This window comes from Choloepus didactylus, chromosome 13 (genome assembly GCF_015220235.1).
Source record: "Choloepus didactylus isolate mChoDid1 chromosome 13, mChoDid1.pri, whole genome shotgun sequence".
Classification (NCBI taxonomy): Eukaryota; Metazoa; Chordata; class Mammalia; order Pilosa; family Megalonychidae; genus Choloepus; species Choloepus didactylus.
The window spans coordinates 94,975,075-94,992,904 of record NC_051319.1 but is presented as its reverse complement, the minus strand read 5'-3'; the positions used below and the strand labels follow the sequence as shown (position 1 = coordinate 94,992,904).

Here is a 17,830-nt window from a genome sequence, read left to right as displayed (position 1 = left end):
ACTGAGAGTTCCCAATCACTTGATATCCCTTATCTGGAAAAGGGAAATGAAACAGTATCTATTTGATAAATATTGTGAGGTTTAATGAAGCAATACATATAAATCTCTTAGCTCAGGCTAGTATACAAGTATTGAATTATTTATTCTTATTGTTATGACTACCACCCAGCAAACAGCCCAGGACATAGAGGACCTAAGCACTGTGATTAGGGTGGTTTTGTTGTTGTTATTCCCCTCCGCACCACGAGGAGCAGTGTCGCCTCCAGGCGGCCCAGGCGGGGGACCAGCACGGCGGAAATCAGTTTAGCCGTGCCCACCGCCATCTTTGAACTCAGTGCCACCGCACTGAGAAGATGCAGCCGGTCCATTCAGGCGCTTAGGCCGACCCGCTCGCAGTGACTCACCGCTCACCCTTGCCTCCTCTTGTTCTTCCTCTGGTCAACAGTGTTCCCCGAGAACGAGTCTTAATCTCTTTGGAAAAAATAAAGGCAGTGTCTTCCACGAGTAAGGGCCCCGCCCAGTGACTTCAGAGGTAGTACTTCCGGCGACGCGGAAGTGACCCATTGTTCCTCCCTGTTCCATCTCTCTTTCCGGTGGCGGATTCTGGAGGCGACGCGGAGGTAGGAAACCCGGTTGGGGACAATCGGGTGGCATCCTGAGGCAAGGAGGCTTGATGGGGCTAGGGACACAGGGCAGAGGGTTTTTCCAAAGAAGCCGAACCCGGTGCGGGGTGGGAGGGTCGCGGCCCCCCTAGACTCACGTTTGCACTCAGCTTCGAGAGGACCCGATCTTGCTTGAGAGAGGTGCGGATGAATGCGGGTCTGGCCCTGGAAGCCTTGGCTCCGCGCTCCGGCCACGGCAGTGTTTGGGTGGCTGCACAGCGCGGGGGAGACCCTGGTCACGTTGGGCTCCCGTCTTTGCCCGCCACCTTCTTCCTGGGCGACTTCAGATCAAACACTAAAAGTTCGTGCCGTCCTAGAAAACAGTTGCACGGATCCTGTGGGGTTGTAGAGAGGATACAAGGAGGGAATGCTTGGAAAGCCCTTGGTCTGTGCTGGATGCTTTCTAAACCTGGGTAATTCATCTCTTGCTGTGTCGGGCACATTGCAAGTTATGGGTGCTCAGGGCAGGTCTCCTGAAGTGAGAAACTGGGGGTAGGGACTACAAACCAGTGTTTGTTGAGAGCCTATCAAGGTTGTTTACCCGAAATAACCTTTTCTCTCATCACCACCTCAAGGCAACATTGATCAGGGAAACTCCAAGTCATTATTTATTGAGCGACTACCATGGTGGACCTGCTGCTCTGCTCCAGACTCAGCTCAGATGTAGTGGAAAGGCTTCTCCACTCAGAACTTATCCCACTGAGTTATGCACGTTAGTGAAATTAGAGGGTAGGAACCTTTTACCTAGCACTTGTGGTGCTTTTCTTACATTAGGCACAGACTGAACATTACAAGGACAGCACTGGGAAGACATAGCAACATGTGAAACATTTTCAGGTCTGGGGAAGTTAATTGTGTATGGAATAGAGGCATTTTGGGGCAGGGCAGAAGTACTGGACTGGGAGTGAGAACACTTGGTTTTGGTTCTGCCACTGTCTTTATAACCCTAGGCAAGGCCCTCCTGTCTCTGTCTAATCTGTTTGCAAGGGGTTGGATGACCTGACTTCACTTGAGTCCTTGGCTCTATTCTAGTACTCAATAAAATGTTAGGAAGTAGTTCTGATGCTTGAGCCACAGTGGGGTCAGAAGGGCCTGGGGGCTTTAGGCAGCCTGCCACATTCTCATTCTCACTTACTTTTCCTTCCCCTAGTAAATTAATGTCCCTTGATTGCACTTACATGCTATGTTGGATTAGAGTTATTTGTTTACATACACATTGGGTTTCTGGAATGGGTTTTTTTCTGTCAGCCTTCCTGGAGGTGCCTTAAACCTGATGCTAGTAAAAGTTTAAGGACTTGGTTTTATAACAGTTGTGGAAGGGTGTCAGGAGATTTCATGCCAGAGAATGGGAGATACCATTTAAACTGGCTTTTCTGCAGTTTAAATTCCTGCCTGTGTGAATTCTAAGCTGAGAAGTTGGTGCACAATTCAGCAGGCAGATGGATCTCTACATGCCTTTTGTGATACAGTTGTTTAGGTTTCCTGGAGGCTACCTTGGGGCTAGGAAACACAAGCACTCTTGGCCTTGGAGTGTTGTGAGGTGTGTGGGCAGTCCCCTAACTTGGTTCTGATCTTTGTGTCTGTAACTTACTTGTTGTGTCACTCTGAATCTTCAGAGGCTTCTCAGCTTTAGTTTCTCCATTTGTGAATCGGGAGTGGCACATGGTTTATCCTAGAGAGAAGAGCAGCATACCGTGGTCAGCAGGTCCATCCAATGCTTCCCTTGGATGTGTTGAGGAAAATAAGTTTGAAAGAAGGGAATTTATTTGCCCAGGTTTACAGAGCTGTAGGTGAACTCTCAAGTCTCCAGGACCTAAGCTCCAGGGTGTTTTCCATGTTTGGGAGGTCTACTGGACAAAAATTAGAGGTTTGCTGCTAGTACCCTGAGTTTCTACCCTGTGGGTGCTATGATTTGTGCTTTTGGTAGTTTCTGGAAAAAGGTTACAATTCAAGGTACTTTGCCTGTTTAGCCATCAATTGAAATCCGCCAAGTACAGGAATAAATGAGTTTTAGTTAGGCAGAGATGAGTGAGTGTAGCACAGTCTTGGGTGGAAGAAGACAGGGATACAAAGGAGCAAAACTTGGTTTTCCTTTACTAGCCAGGGAAGAGGGGTTCTGGAAACCTTTCGTCTGTTAACATTAGGGTTCTTTTCTTTCCACGCAGAAATGGCACCTCGCAAGGGAAAGGAAAAGAAGGAAGAACAGGTCATCAGCCTTGGGCCTCAGGTGGCTGAAGGAGAGAATGTGTTTGGCGTCTGCCACATTTTTGCGTCCTTTAATGACACATTTGTCCATGTCACTGATCTCTCTGGCAAGTAAGTACCTGGATGGAAAGTTAGAGAACCCAGCTGGGAAGAAATGACCCTAGGGGTGGGTGGCATTTTGGGGGTTCTCCCAAAAGAATTAATGTTTTGTTCAAATAAATCAGAAGATTTATGTGCAGAAGTACATTTCCGTTTTTGCTGTGGCTGTCAGGAAAATTACAAAGTAAATGTTGCTTGGTCATTTAGTCCACAGATATTTATTGTAACTTTTCGAAGCATTAGGGTTACAAGAGGAGACATGGTCTGTGCCCTATGATCTCAGAGTGTGACACTCATTGAGCCCTCAGTTTTCTCTTATTTCTTGGAGTACCCTTTATAGGGGCCCCAGTGGACTAGAACTCAGCCCTCTATGCAGATTCTGACTGCCATTTAAAAGCTTTTGTGACTTATATGAAATCATTCTAACTCTTAAATTTTGATTTTCTTACCTATAAAACTGAGGATAGTAGTGTGTACCTCTTGGTGTAATTATGAGGATTAACTGCAGAAAGGAGTAGAAAGTGTTAATAGGTCTTTCAAGCCCACTAGAGTGTGATTCCTGTGAAAGCAGAGCCCTGGCAGTCTTGCTCACTTGTTCCCCAGTTCTGGCCAGTTAATAGGCAGCAGGCACTTACTGTTTGTCAGAGGATCTGGGTGAATGCTTAAGTTAAGCTTCCATCCTCTGTCAGCCCTGAGCTGTGGCTTTCTTTTACATATTAGGACATGATGACACTCAGTGAATCTTGGTTGAACAAGGAAGGAATAACTACTTTTATCCCTAGGGAAACCATCTGCCGAGTGACTGGTGGGATGAAGGTGAAGGCTGACCGAGATGAGTCCTCGCCATATGCTGCCATGTTAGCCGCCCAAGATGTGGCCCAGAGGTGCAAGGAGCTGGGCATCACTGCCTTACACATCAAACTCCGGGCCACAGGAGGAAATAGGTATGTAAGTCTGGAGCTGGTGGTGATAAGGCCACTGGGTTTTGGCTCCAGGGCACCTGGATTTGAGCCTGTTTTTTCTTTTGTGACCTTGTACAAGACATTTTATATATTTACATATTTAATAATTGGTTCCCTACTTGTTTCATCCCACCCCCAAAGCACTTTTCTGTGTTTATTGAGCACCCATTGCATATTAGGCATTGTGCTGTAACTATTGGAAGAGAAGTGTTAGAAAGAAAGTATTTAGAACATTTGTGAGGAGTGCTAGGAAGCAAAAGTATGTCTTGGTCAGGGTTGGTTTGTTTGTTTTTTTTAATTCAGTTTTATTGAGATATATTCACATACCATGCAGCCATCCATGGTGTAAAATCAACTGTTCACAGTACCATCATATAGTTGTGTCTTCATCACCCCAATCTATTTTTGAACATTTTCCTTATACCAGAAAGAATAAGAATAAAAAATAAAAAAGAACACCCAAATCATCCCCCCCATCCCACCCTGTTTTTCATTTAGTTTTTGTCCCCATTTATCATCTACTCATCCATCCATACACGGATAAAGGGAGTGCAATCTACAAGGTTTCACAATCACACTCCAACCCCTTGTAATCTACATTGTTATACAGTCATCTTCAAGAGTCAATGCTACTGGGTTGGAGTTTGGTAGTTTCAGGTATTTTTTTTTTAATTCATTTTTATTGAGATATATTCATATACCATGCAGTCACACAAAACAAAGTGTACATTCAGTTGTTTACAGTACCAATATATAGTTGTACATTCATCACCAAAATAAGTTTTTGGCATTTTCATTACCACACACACAAAAATAATAATAATAAAAATTAAAGTGAAAAAGAACACTGGGTGCCTTTTTTTTTCCCCTTCCCCCATTTTTCTATTCATCCATCCATAAACTAGACAAAGGGGAGTGTGGTCCATATGGCTTTCCCAATCACATTGTCACCCCTCATAAGCTACATTTTTATACAATCATCTTTAAGATTCATGGGTTCTGGGTTGTAGTTTGATAGTTTCAGGTATTTACTTCTAGCTATTCCAATACATTAAAACCTAAAAAGTATTATCCATATAGTGCGTAAGAATGTCTGCCAGAGTGACCTCTTAACTCCATTTGAAATCTCTCAGCCACTGAAGCTTTATTTCGTTTCATTTTGCATCCCCCTTTTGGTCAAGAAGATGTTCTCAATCCCACGATGCCGGATAGAGATTCAACCCTGGGAGTATTTCCAGGGAGATTTACACCCCTGGGAGTCAGGTCCCATGTAGGGGGAGGGCAGTGAGATCACCTGCCAAAGTGGCTTAGCTAGAGAGAGAGGGCCACATCTGAGCAACAAAGAGGCAGTCAGGGGGAGACTCTTAGGCACAATTATAAGCAGGTTTAGCCTCTCCTTTGCAGTAACAGACTTCATAGGGGCAAGCCGTCAGTCCCCAGTGTTTGTGACAGAACATCAGCAACAATCCAGGTGAGGAAGTCCAACCCTCGGCATCCTCCACAGCTCCTTGGGGGGGCCCTGAATATATATTTTTTATTCTTCACCCAAATTACTTTGGGATGTGTTGCTATTTCACTCTAACCTATACAGACTTACCGTATCTCACTTCCTATTCAAAGTTCCATGTAATTTTGGTATTTGAACAAACTGACTATAGAAGTTATATTGTTTAGAAAATAGAGATTCTACACCAAATAAACATTTCTTCCCTTGGTCTCACATGGAAGTTGAAGTTTTAATACACAGTTTCAACCTTTACCCTTTGGCCCGATTTGCCCTAGTTTTAACCAGATCTGCTTTATTCATATCTCTATTTAAGTCTAGGCTCTTTTTCAGCTTTTTTTTTTTTTTTTTTTTTTTAACAGTTGCTGTATGTCTTAATACTGACATTCATATTTGCCAAGCTCTAGCTCTGAGTTTCAGGTGTCACACAGATACCCAGTGTTCCAGAGACCAATCAGGTTATACACCAAGGGATGAACATCTTAGAGTTTGGAGATAGCCGTTACAATTCAGGAATAGATTTGATTGCTGTTAAGAGCTTACAATCTAGGGACCATTACAATAATCATTGTTAGGCTGTGCTCTAAGATTCAATTATGAGTTTACATATTGAGGTTAGTCCATTTCGGTGAGGCATTATAGTGTTTGCCTTTGTTTCTGGCATACTTCACTTAAAATGCTGTCTATGGGATCCATTCACCTTGAGTGTCTCACAACTTCACTCCTCGTAGTTGCTCAATATTCCATTGCATGCATACACCACAGTTCGCCATTCTGTTCCTCAGTCATTGTCCCCTTAGTCCACCTCCACCCACTGCAAATCGTGAATACTGCCTCCATAAACACCAATGTGCAAATGTCCATTTATGTCTCTGCTCTCTGGTCTTCTAAGTACATCCCCCATAATGAGGTTGCAGGATGTTATCGCCCCTATATACTTAGCTTCTTGTGGAACCATCACAGTGTTGGTCAGGGTTTTAACTAACATCTTCAAAGTTCTGTCTCTAGGTAAGGTCACATTCACAGGACTGGGGGTGAGGAATTGAACTTAACTGAAAGAGGGGGTTGGCACAATTCAATCCCTAACACCTACATACGGTGAACCAGGAGTCTGTCCAGTGAAGGAGAGATGGGGGGTGAGATATGTGTGTGTGGAGTATTCTAGCTAGAGACAACTACAAGGAAAAGGGTTTTGAGGTGGAAATGAACTTTGCACTTGCAAAGGAAAGAGTGGCATGAGGTGTGAACAGAGATAGGCAGAATTTTGTAGAACATAGTTAGGATTTGGACTTGAACCAAAAGAAAGATGGGAAACCATGAAAACTTTTGAATGGTGGTGACCTGATGAATGAAGGTTTTTAAGGTGACTCTGCTTGTGTGAGGAACAAACCAGATATGAAGTTGTTAAAGTGGATCAGAAGAGAGATGATGGAGCAGGTGGAAAAGGACAAATCACCAAAGAAAACTTAGAATCACAGCATGTGGCAGAAGGGACAGTGCCTTAAACAGGCTCTAGGCAAAGTAGGGCAAACTATGGCCTACAGGCTAAATCTGGTCGGCCACTTGTTTTTATACACTCTGTGGGCTGAAGATAAAAGATTATTCAAAAAAAGAAACAGTATGTAACAGCCTAAAATATTTTCTATCTGCCCTTTACAGAAAGTTTGCAGGGCCCTGAGCTAGAGGATCTTAGAAAGGAGGACCCCTGATGATTTGATGAGTTCAGATTTTAAGAAGTGAAGTGGCCAGAAATGGCCAAACACTTTTCTTACTTAGACCTTTGTTGTTTAGGACCAAGACCCCTGGACCTGGGGCCCAGTCAGCCCTCAGAGCCCTTGCACGTTCAGGAATGAAGATCGGACGAATTGGTAAGTGCCCCCCTCTGGCTAGTACTTCATTTTGCTTTGAAGCATTGATCTTAGAAAGCATGTGATGTGTCCTGTGAATACAGGGCCTACTCTGGTGACTCTCAGCAGTTAGGTTTGTTACGGGGGCTGCAAGAGGTGCCGTGTAACTTAAAATCTCCTCATTAATACCCCATCACCTTAACATGAATTTTGTCTTTCCATCTGCCTTGGAACAGCACAGTTTCATTTCTGAATCTACCCCACACTCCTTGGTGCTGGAGTTGAGATAACATCTGGTAGAACTGACAGATGAATTGTCCTTCCCAGTATTTTTCTTAAGGGAGTTGCTACTGGCACTTTGTGTGGACTGTCTCTTGCATTGTAGGACATAGAGCATCCTCGGTCTCTACTCACTAAATATCAGTAGGCCTTGCCAGTTATTGAGACAACCAGTGGTGAATTGGGGCTGGGGTGGGGTGGGGTGCAGGCATAGCAGCTCCCATGGGTGAGAACCATAAGTGGTACCTTGTGTAGATTCTGTTATCTGATCTCCTGAGACTGGCCCCTCCTGCTGTTTCTGTGCAGTTGGTAGCGACCTGTACTACTCTAAAATTACAGCCCTCTCCTGCTCTAAGATTTTTTTTAGAACATTTTCAACCTTTAACCTTTTGAAAAGGAGTCTTTGGTTGCTCTGTTAAAGAGGGCTTTTCCACTAGAGGGTGCACTAGTGGTCAGAAATCTGGATTTGTCATGTCTCCAGCTGGCACCCTGTGCAAGTTGTGAAACCCTCTCTGAGCCTCAGTTTCCCCTTCTGTAAAGCAAAGTTAGATCACCTCAGAAATTTTCAGGAAGCAGGTTATGGGCAGCTCCTTGTTTGTCTGTTATGTACTGGGGATTAGTGTAGAGAACAGTGGGATCCATTGCTGATTAATTAGAGCACTGGCCCAGGGAAGCCTGGAATTCTTCCCCATTCAACTCCAGACACTGATGTTTCCTCTTCCTTCCCACAGAGGATGTCACCCCCATCCCCTCCGACAGCACCCGCAGGAAGGGAGGTCGCCGTGGTCGCCGTCTGTGAACAGGACTCCACAAATTCTTTTCTGTTAATAAATTACCTTCACATAAACCATTTGACTCATCTCCTTGGAACATTACCCCTCAGGGATATTTGGTTCCTTCCTCCTGTGTAGATTTGACTAGGGCCTAGGGCTGACTTGAGGTCACAGGCTTAGTGGTAAAACAGCAGACATTTGATAGAGTATACTACCACTTCAGAGGATGCAGATAACCTGTCAAACAGGAACACAAGAGGGAGTGATGGTTCCCTGGGTGGGACAGAGGCTGAGCCTGTTGTATTCAGTGTGCTGGCTTCCTGGATGGTGAGCTGCTGATACTGCCATTCTGTCTCTTCCATACTGCCCCTCATGACATTAGGTTGCAATCTAAGGCAGACGAAGGCTTTGGAGACCTTGTTTTGAAAGTGGAGATGTTAGTTCCAAAAATGGACCAGTTCTTAAAAGAGCCAAAGCAGAGTGGAGCCTTCCAGACATGCTCCATATATAAACATGTGTGGGTGTGTACTCCCCCAACACCTTCTGTGTAGAATTGAGAGCGCGCTTTTCTGCGTCTCGCTTTTTCACTCTCAGCAGATTTTGGAGTTTGTTCCACATCAGTACATAAAAGATTCAGTTCCCCCACAAATGCACACCAGGCTATTTTTATCTGATGAAAAAGACAAAGTTCTTGCTTTCAGGAAGCTTGACTCCAGCTCCAAGGATGTGGCACCAGATGATAGTGTTGTGCATGGATTATTACACAGGGCCCCATGAAGGGTGACTGCTACACTGGGGGTTTAGGAGAGGCCTTGTAGAGGAGCTGGAATGTAAGCTGAAATGTGGGTCTCAGGAAGAGCCCACCATGCCAAGTGGACAGCATTCCCAGAGAGGAATACCTGTATTCCCAGAGGAATACCCTCCTGCCAATGCCCTAAGGCAGGCTTGAGCTAAGCCTGTTCAAAGCAGGCAGTGGCTGATGGATGAATGTGCCAGGCCCAGTGGAGAGGAAAGGATGCCAAGGGTCCTGGACTAGAAAGTGAAAGGGCATTGAGAATGCAAGATAGTCATAAGTTCTAAAGGGAAAAAAATCCAGTCAGGAGGGAAAACTTTGTTGGGAAGCTTATTTGGGGAAAACCGATGGCATGTTTGAACAGAAACTGGCAAGGGAGTAAGCCATATTCTGTGTGGGAGGAGTGTTCCAGGCAGAGGGAATAAGCAAATAAAGAGGTCCTGAGGCGGAAGTGGATTACTGTGAAGTAGCATTTGTTATATGCTAGACCTTGCTAAGTACTTTAATCATTATTAAATACTCACAAACCTGATTAAAAAAAAATTATCCCCTTAATATAGGTAAGAAAATGGGCTCTCAGCATTTTTATCACCCCCCAAAACACCCAAACCCATTAGTAGCCCACTCCTTCCCCTGCTTCAGGCAACCACAAATCTGTCTAGATTTGCCTAGTCAGAACATTTTATGCAAAAGCAGTCTACATTAGGTGGTCTTTGGGTCTGGCTTCTTTAACTTAGCATAATGTTTTCAAGGTTTATCCCCTTGCAGCATGTATCAGTACTTCATTCCTTTCTAAATTGCCAAATAACATTCCATTGTATGTACAGACCTGGACTCTACCAAGATCACTTTCCCCCTTGGAAGAGCCCCTGAGACCTGGGTTCTAGCCATGGCTCCGACCAACTTAGGGGTCTTGGACAATCAACCTTTGAAACTGTTTTTTCATCTTAAATGAAGGGTGTGTTTGCAAACCTACATATAAAATACAAGTCCATATTGATGTAGATAAATGATTGAATAAGTAAATGGGGTTGAAGGGCAGATCTTCCTTTAGAAAAAGATTCCAAATAATATAAGTAGAAACACCCCACTCCAGTAAGTAAAACTTAATTTCTTCTCCCCTTGAGTGTGTACTGGACTCAATGATTCCAAATAATAGAGTATGGAAAGAGGGAAAAGAATAATTTATCAGTGGAGGTACCTGGCAAACACTACCATGGTCAAATTATTAACACTGATATTTGCTATCATGTTCCCCCCCAAGTGATGAGGAGGACACTTTACCTCTGTGATATTATTCCTCAAAACCCGTAATCTTAGTCTCAAAACCCATAATCTTAGTCTAAAACATAAGAAACTCATAACCCAATTAGAGGGACATTGTACAAAATACATGACCAGGACTCCTTAAACATTCAAAAGTCATGAAAAACAAAATTAAGACAATGTAATGACAATGCAGTATGATCTAGGCTGGATCCTGGAACAAAAAAAAAAAGGCATTACTCCAATAACTAGTAAAATCCAAATGAAGTTTGGAGTTCAGTTAATGGTGTTGGACCACATTGGTTTCTTAGTTTTGACAAACATACCACAGTAACGTCAGATGTTACAATGGGGAAAATGGGTAAATGATATATGGGATCTCTATTAGCTTTGCAACCTTTTGATAAATCTAAAATTATTCCAAAATTAAAGAAAAAAATGTTAGAAGATTATGAGAGGTGCTTTCTCATTGTCAGTCTGGTTTCTAAGGCAGGTTGTATGGTGCACAGACCCTCAAGAGGCAGACATGCCAGATGAAAAATCCCAGTTCCGCGACTTCCAACTGTAACCTTAGGCAAATGCCTTAATTTCTCAGCCATTTAGTGAAAATTCCTTATAATAATGGCTGCCACAGAGGGTATCATAAGAATTAAGCTAGATTAAAGTGTTCAACACAGTGCTGGCACTGAAGAACCTGCTGCTATTCTTATGCCTGTTCCATTCTTACACCAAGCAGCATGAATGACAGCTGGCTGGGATCCTGGTGGGAAAATGTTGGCTGTTGCTGGAGCATTTTTATTTCCTGTGACTTTGCAACTTGTACTGCTGTTTCCTGGTAACCAATCAGACAGGTCTTTGAAAGCAGTTGCTTTCAGGGTTTTGTTTGCAAGGAGAGCCAAGCTGTTGCTGGCCACTGAGGTGAGGAGGACAGGACTCGATGGCCCATGGCCCACCTGAGCCCACATTCCTTCATGGAAGCCCAGCCTTAGAGCTGACCCTGAAGCTGGTGGCTATAACTCTCCAACCCCGTCAGGCCTCTAGCAATAGTCCCTCCTGAGTAGCTATCTAGTCCATCTATTCTGTACTTCATCTCTCCTTCATGCTGCCTTCTCACCTCAAACTCCTCAATGGTCTTCTTCCTAATGGGCCTCTCTAGTCCCTTCTAATCCCTAGGCCACAGCATAGCTGTGTGACTAAAGCTAGTTGGATTGCATCACTCCCCCAACTCCCCTCACTCCCCCTACCCTGGCTGTCTTATCACTGCCCCACCCAAAAGAGCATTTTACCAGGCCCTTGGGAATCTGGCCCTCCCACACCCTTCATTCTGCCAGACCTGGATCCTTTCAGTTTTCCAGTTCTCCATTCTCCCTCAGGCTTTCAGCCTTTACCTGTGCTTTTCCCTCCACTAGGCCCCACTGTCTCCCATTCAGCCTTCAGAATCAGTTTTCATCAGTCTCAAGGATAGCTTACTGGATGCCCCTTAAGCTGGGTTAGGTTCCTCTCCACTGAATTCCAGGGGTGCCCCTACTCCCCACATGGTACCACCGGTCCCCTCTATTGTAATTGCCTATATCCCCGCACTAATCTATGAACTCTGAGAAGTCAGGGAGTTATGTCTTGTTCAGTGTCTGCCACCCCAGCACCCAGCCCCGTCTGCACAAAGTAGGGGCTTGATAAAGATTTATTTGGTGAATCGTTGAAAGAAATGGATGAATGGACTTCTACCTTCTGTAGTTCAGTCAACTACATAGGGCCTTTCTAAATCCTGGATAAATTAAAACAAACATGCATTCCCTGAGCTCCCAAGAAATAGATACTCTCCAAGGGCATTAAAGAAATGAGAAAGAAAAAGGGCATCAAGCTGAAATGGATCAGGGAGCAAGCAGCTGTAGGCAAAGAAAGGTGGGGTGGCCTTGGGGGCAAATGTGGGAGTCAGTGCCAGGAGTTCAACCTTAGCTCTGTCCCCATCCCCATCCCCAGCTGAGGGAGGGAGCTGAACTTGACATTCACCTTAAGCCAGAAATCCTCTGATACCTGGGCTAGTGTGGTCCCAGGTAGGAGTGTCTCCTGGCTCTTGACAGAAGCAAAAGCAAATCCTTTCTGGACAAAACCATCCACAATTGAGGTCTAACAGTTTCCCACAGATTAGTTTCAAACAAATATCTCACAAGCAAAAGATCAACACACCCATGAAAATAAACCACCAGGAGTGAGAGTCAGTAGACACAACAAACAGCTTTATATATCCCCAAAGACTTCAGATAATATTGGAATTATCAGAATCCGAATATAAAATGTCTCAAGAAATACACATCAGAACAAAAAAGAGCAGGGAAAAAGTATATGTAGTAATCAGGTATACTTTAAAAAGAACCAAAGAGAACTCTTAGAAACACATATGTATATATAATACATATAATAATCATATATATATATATGATTATTGACATTAAATATGCAGTGGTTGGGTTAGATAGCAAATTAGAGCCAGTTGAAGAAAGAATTACTGAACTGCAAGATAAATCCGAAGAAATTATGAAATAGACAAGATTACAAGAGGATTGAACTGAATGCATTTCTGCATGGCCTCCTCTGGGTTCTGCCTGAGGTAAGGCACGAGCCTTGCCAGCTGCTCCTGGCCTTCATGAACCTGAGTGATAAGGCGATGGCTTCCTGCTGCCCAGAGGGTACTGTCACGGCCATCCTCAATCTCACAATGTCAGATTATCAAACCACCTCCCAAGATGTGGCTGCCAGGGAACATTCTTGTCCTTTGGTGGTCCAAAGAGATGTATAAGGGACTTCAAATTGCTGAAGTTCTGCCTGAGGAGAGGGAGCAGCCTTGTTGCATGTAGTCCTAAGGTAGTAGAATTATGCCAGTGGGTAGGAGTTGTAGAGACGTAGATAGGGTTTTCTAACAGAGCTGCTCAAAAGAAGGAATAAAGCTACTTCATGCATAGTGAGCAATCCCATCACTGAAGGCATACAAGAATGAGCGAGACCATCAAAGGCTAGTTACAGCACAGTCACTGTGTGGCATTAGTGATTGTTCTCCAATATGCTTTCTCTCCACTTTCTCTTGTAAATAAGTCTCTATTTTTAGGTGGACATTCAGCTGCCCAGAATAAAGACCGCTGTTCTCGGCCTCTCCGAGTAGCTAAGTATGGCCCATCCGATTAAGTTGTGGCCAAAGGGATTTAAGCAGAAGTTGTATATGCAGTTTATAGGAAGTGTCCTGAAGGCAAGAAGGCATCATCTTCCTTTTCTGTTAGATATTCTCAGGTCTACCTGCCTTGCTTCCTTGATATCTCTGGTAGAATTTGTCACCTTATCAGACAGGCCTTCCCTGACCAAAATAGTTAATTAGCATCTCCCCCACCTCTGACCCATGGTTCTCAAGCTATTTATCCATTTATCCTGCCATTGCATAGCACTTAACACCATCTGATATATACACCTACGTCAGCGGTTCTCAAACTCGATTATGTATCAGATTCACCAAGATTGCTGGGCCCCTCACTCAGGGTTTCTGATTCAGTAGGTCTGGGGTAAGAGCCTGAGAATTTGCATTTCTAATAAGTTCCCAGGTGGTGCTAATTTGATGGTATGGGGATCTTACTTTGAGAATCACTTATCTATAAAATTTACAGGACTTTTCTGTTTAGGTTACTGTTGTATCCAGCACATGGAGCTGTAAATATTTGTTGAACAGAATTAAAGGCCTTGCCTCTTTCAATCACTTTGAGGTAAGTACTATCATTATCATCTCCATTTTATATAAGGTTTAGCTGACGGTCATAAAGGTTAAGTGACTTGTCCAGGGGCACACAGCTAGAAAGGGGGCAGAGCTGAGATTTGAACCTATGATGGAATATAGGCACACCAAGTGCCCTTAATCACTATACTAGCTCATCCCTGGCAGGCTGGGTCTTAACACTGTCAGGCTGTCAGGAGGCTGTTAGACCTTGGGTGTCTCTAGGTGGCCCTGCCCTCAGGCGTGTTCAGGGCTCTAGGAAGAGGAGGTAACCCACCCAGTCTAAGCATCTCTGCAGAGGGTTGGGAAGTAGCTGGTGTGGGAAGGGAGCCCGGGGCTACGGGGAGCGGGCAGCAGTTATATATTGGGACCACCAGGTGGCAGTATCGATCTGACAGGAAGATGCCTGCTGCAATGAGGGAAGCCCCTAAATTCTGTTTTGGTTCTGCCACTGTTAGTTTTATGGCCTTGAGCACATCCCATCTCCTCTGGGCCTCAGTTTCCTCATCTGTACACAGAGAAGGTTGGATCTTTATGATCTCCAAAGAGTCCTTGCAGCTCAGACTCCATCTACAAGAGACAAGTGCAGCCCCTAAACCAAATGCATCACCTTTTTCCTCCCCCGTTGAAAAAAACTCTCACCAGAATACCACTGTCCAAAAGAAATATATGCAGGCCACAAAAACAAGCCACATATATAGTTTCAAATTTTCTATTAGCCACATTAATAAAAAAAAAAAGGTGACATTAATTTTCTTAACAGTTTTATCCACACACCATAAAATGCATCCTAAGTGACAATCAATGGTATAGTCACATAGTTATGCATCCACCACCACAATTTATATGAGAACATTCCCATTTCTTCTGAAAAGAAAAAGAAAATCCCATACCCTCCCTTATATCCCCCTATTATTGACATTTACCTTGGTATACAGTGCATTTGTTACAATTAATAAAAGAATATTACCATGTTAGTATTAACTACAGAACTTAACTTGCATTAATTGCATTTTTTCCTATATACCACCCCATTATTAACACTTTGTAATAGTGATATACATTTGTTCTCATTCAGGTGACATTAATTTTAATGATATATTTTATTTAACCCAATATTTTCAAAATATTATCATTTTAATATGTAATCAATATAAAAATATTATTGAGATACTTTACTTTTTTCTTGTACTAAGTCTCTAAAATCCAATGTGTGTTTTCCACTTACAGCACGTCTCAATTTAAACTAGCAGATTTCAAGGGCTCAACAGCCACATGTGGCTGGTGGCTGCCACAGGAGACAGAGCCACCCTAGAATGTTAATGGCAAAGGTTTACTGAAGTAGGTGCTATGCTGAGTTTCATATATCAATTACATTACTTAATGCTTACAATCCCCCACTTTAAAAATGGCTTTATTGAGATACAATTTACATATTGTACAATCTGTCCATTTAAAGTATACAATACAATTTTTTGGTATACTTACAGATATATGAAACCATCACCATAATCAATTTGAGAACATTTTCATCACCTCAAGAAGAAACCCCATACCATTTAGTTATCACCCCTCTACTTCCCTCTCCCTCTGCCCCAGCCCTAAGTGACTACGAACCTGCTTTCTGTCTCTAACGATTTGCCTACACCAGAGTTTCCTATGGGCAGAATCATATAGTATGTGGTCTTTTGTGACTGGCATCCTTCACTTAGCATAATGCTTTCAAGCCTCATCCGTGTTGTAGCATTTATCAGTACATGGCTGAATAATATTTCATTGTATTCCACATCTTGTTTAGCCATTTATCCGTTGATGGAAATTTGTTTTTTTTCCTATGCTTTGGCTATTATGAATAATGCTGCTATAAATATTTATGTACAAGTGTCTATATAGACATAATCTTCATTTCTCTTGGGTATATACCTGGGAGTGGAATTTCTGGGTCATATGGTAACTGTATATTTAATTGTCTGAGAACTGCCAGACTGTTTTCCAAAGTGGTTGCAGTATTTTACATTCTCATCAGCAGTATATGAGAGTCCCGATTTCTCCACATCCTCACCAATTTGTTATTATCTGACTTTTTGATTCTAGCCATCCCAGTGGGTGTGAAGTGGTACCTCCTTGTGATTTTTATTTGTATCTCCTTGATGACAAATGATGTTGAGCATCTTTTCATGTGCTTATTGGTCATTTGTATATCTTCTTTGGAGAAATATCTTCTCAGATCTTTTGCCCATTTTTAAATTGGGTTATTTATCTTTTTCATTACTGAGTTGTAAGATATTAATCCCTTTTTGCAGATGAAGAAACAGATCCAAAGAGAGACTAAGTGTCTGCCAAGGTCATACAGCAAGTAAGCCAAAGAGTCTGGATTTGTGGCTCTGTCTGGCTCCAGAGCCTGGGTTCTTCATCCCCACACAATCCTGCCTGAGCAGCTCCTTAGGGTGTGTAGTCAGAGGGGCCTCATGTCAGGGCCCCAGGTCAGGGGTCAGGCAAACTGCAAATGCCTGGGAGCTCAGGAGCAGGCCTGTGCTGGCAGGAAGGGGGGCTTTGAAGCCATCACTCCACCCCCAGGTTTCTAAGCAAAGCCGAGGTTGCCTAGAAAACAACCAGAGGCTCTACCTAGGAGAAACACTATCTAAGGGATATCATGTTTGAATGATAAATAATTGAGCTTGGGGGAAAAAAGCACATTAAAAACCTGGCTTCAGGAGAAAATGAGAATTGAGAAATGAAGAACAATAGGAATAACCTGCAGGTGAGCACAGAAGAGGATAGAATCACAGTGGATGGGGTTAATCCCAAACCTGGAGGTTACAGGGAGGCATGTTCTGTGAACTGGGCTCAGAGGTGAACAGGAGGGAAGTGGGGACAGACGAGGGGAGCAGAGAGGTGGGGTGGGAGTGGAAGAGGAGGTCGGGTCATTGCCACCTCGCCTTTCTTATACCTCAGGAATAATCACAGTAACGAGAATGATGATGTTAATAACTAAATTCATTGACTTCTTAGAAAGAACTTTAAATGTAGCATCTTATTTAATCTTCATAACCATCCTAGGAAGTAGGTACAGATGAGGAAACTGAGGAACAGGCTGCTAACAGGTAGCCGAGTTGAGATTCAACTGAAACAACTTGAGCTGGAGTTCATGCTCTGAATCACCATGCTAAACTACTTCCCAGACAGGCTGCTCATGGAGGTAGTGAGCTCTCTGTCTCTGGAGGTATACAAGCAGACCAAAGCAATGTGAGGAAGTACTCAAAGGGGATCATTCCTGGGGACGACAGAGAGACGTGTTGAACAGCTGTTAAGCTTGTCTGGAGAGGGATGGAGGTAGAAATTGTCCACATGAAACAGTGGGAAGGGATCCCATCTGCCTTTCTAATTCATCTTCAGACTGAGAAGAGGAGCTACAGGAGGCATGATTGCCATGGCCTCACTAAGGCTGGTCAGAGTGAGTAAGGGGCATGGCATGGAGGTTAAGGGAAAGGGCTCTGCAGACAGCTTCAACCTGGGTTCAAATCCCAGCTTTCCACTGCTAGCTAAGTGTACTTGTGCAACTCATTTAACCTCCCTGAGATTCACAGGGCTCTTGTGACAATAAAATGAGAAGACACATAAAAGTACTTTTCTTCAGTCAAAGAGGTGAGGCAGAGCTCCTGGAGCTGGAATGAGAGTCGGGCACT

At 43.6% G+C, this 17,830-nt stretch overlaps 1 protein-coding gene across 1 annotated transcript; it reads left to right on the top strand.

Moving 5' to 3' along the window:
* Positions 1-464: 464 nt before the first annotated feature.
* Positions 465-8,405, top strand: RPS14 (ribosomal protein S14). The gene is made up of 5 exons (XM_037800874.1): positions 465-620; positions 2,828-2,978; positions 3,749-3,910; positions 7,224-7,300; positions 8,290-8,405. Exons 2-5 carry the CDS (start codon positions 2,830-2,832, stop codon positions 8,355-8,357), a joined length of 456 nt encoding a protein of 151 aa, XP_037656802.1. The 5' UTR covers positions 465-620; positions 2,828-2,829; the 3' UTR covers positions 8,358-8,405.
* Positions 8,406-17,830: the final 9,425 nt, after the last annotated feature.

Coding starts and splice junctions, on each gene's coding strand:
- RPS14 (XM_037800874.1), top strand. CDS start 2,830: ATGGCACCTCGCAAGGGAAAGGAAAAGAAGGAAGAACAGGTCATCAGC. Junction 3,911..7,223: donor CGGGCCACAGGAGGAAATAG/GTATGTAAGTCT, acceptor TTTGTTGTTTAG/GACCAAGACCCCTGGACCTG. Junction 7,301..8,289: donor AATGAAGATCGGACGAATTG/GTAAGTGCCCCC, acceptor TCCTTCCCACAG/AGGATGTCACCCCCATCCCC.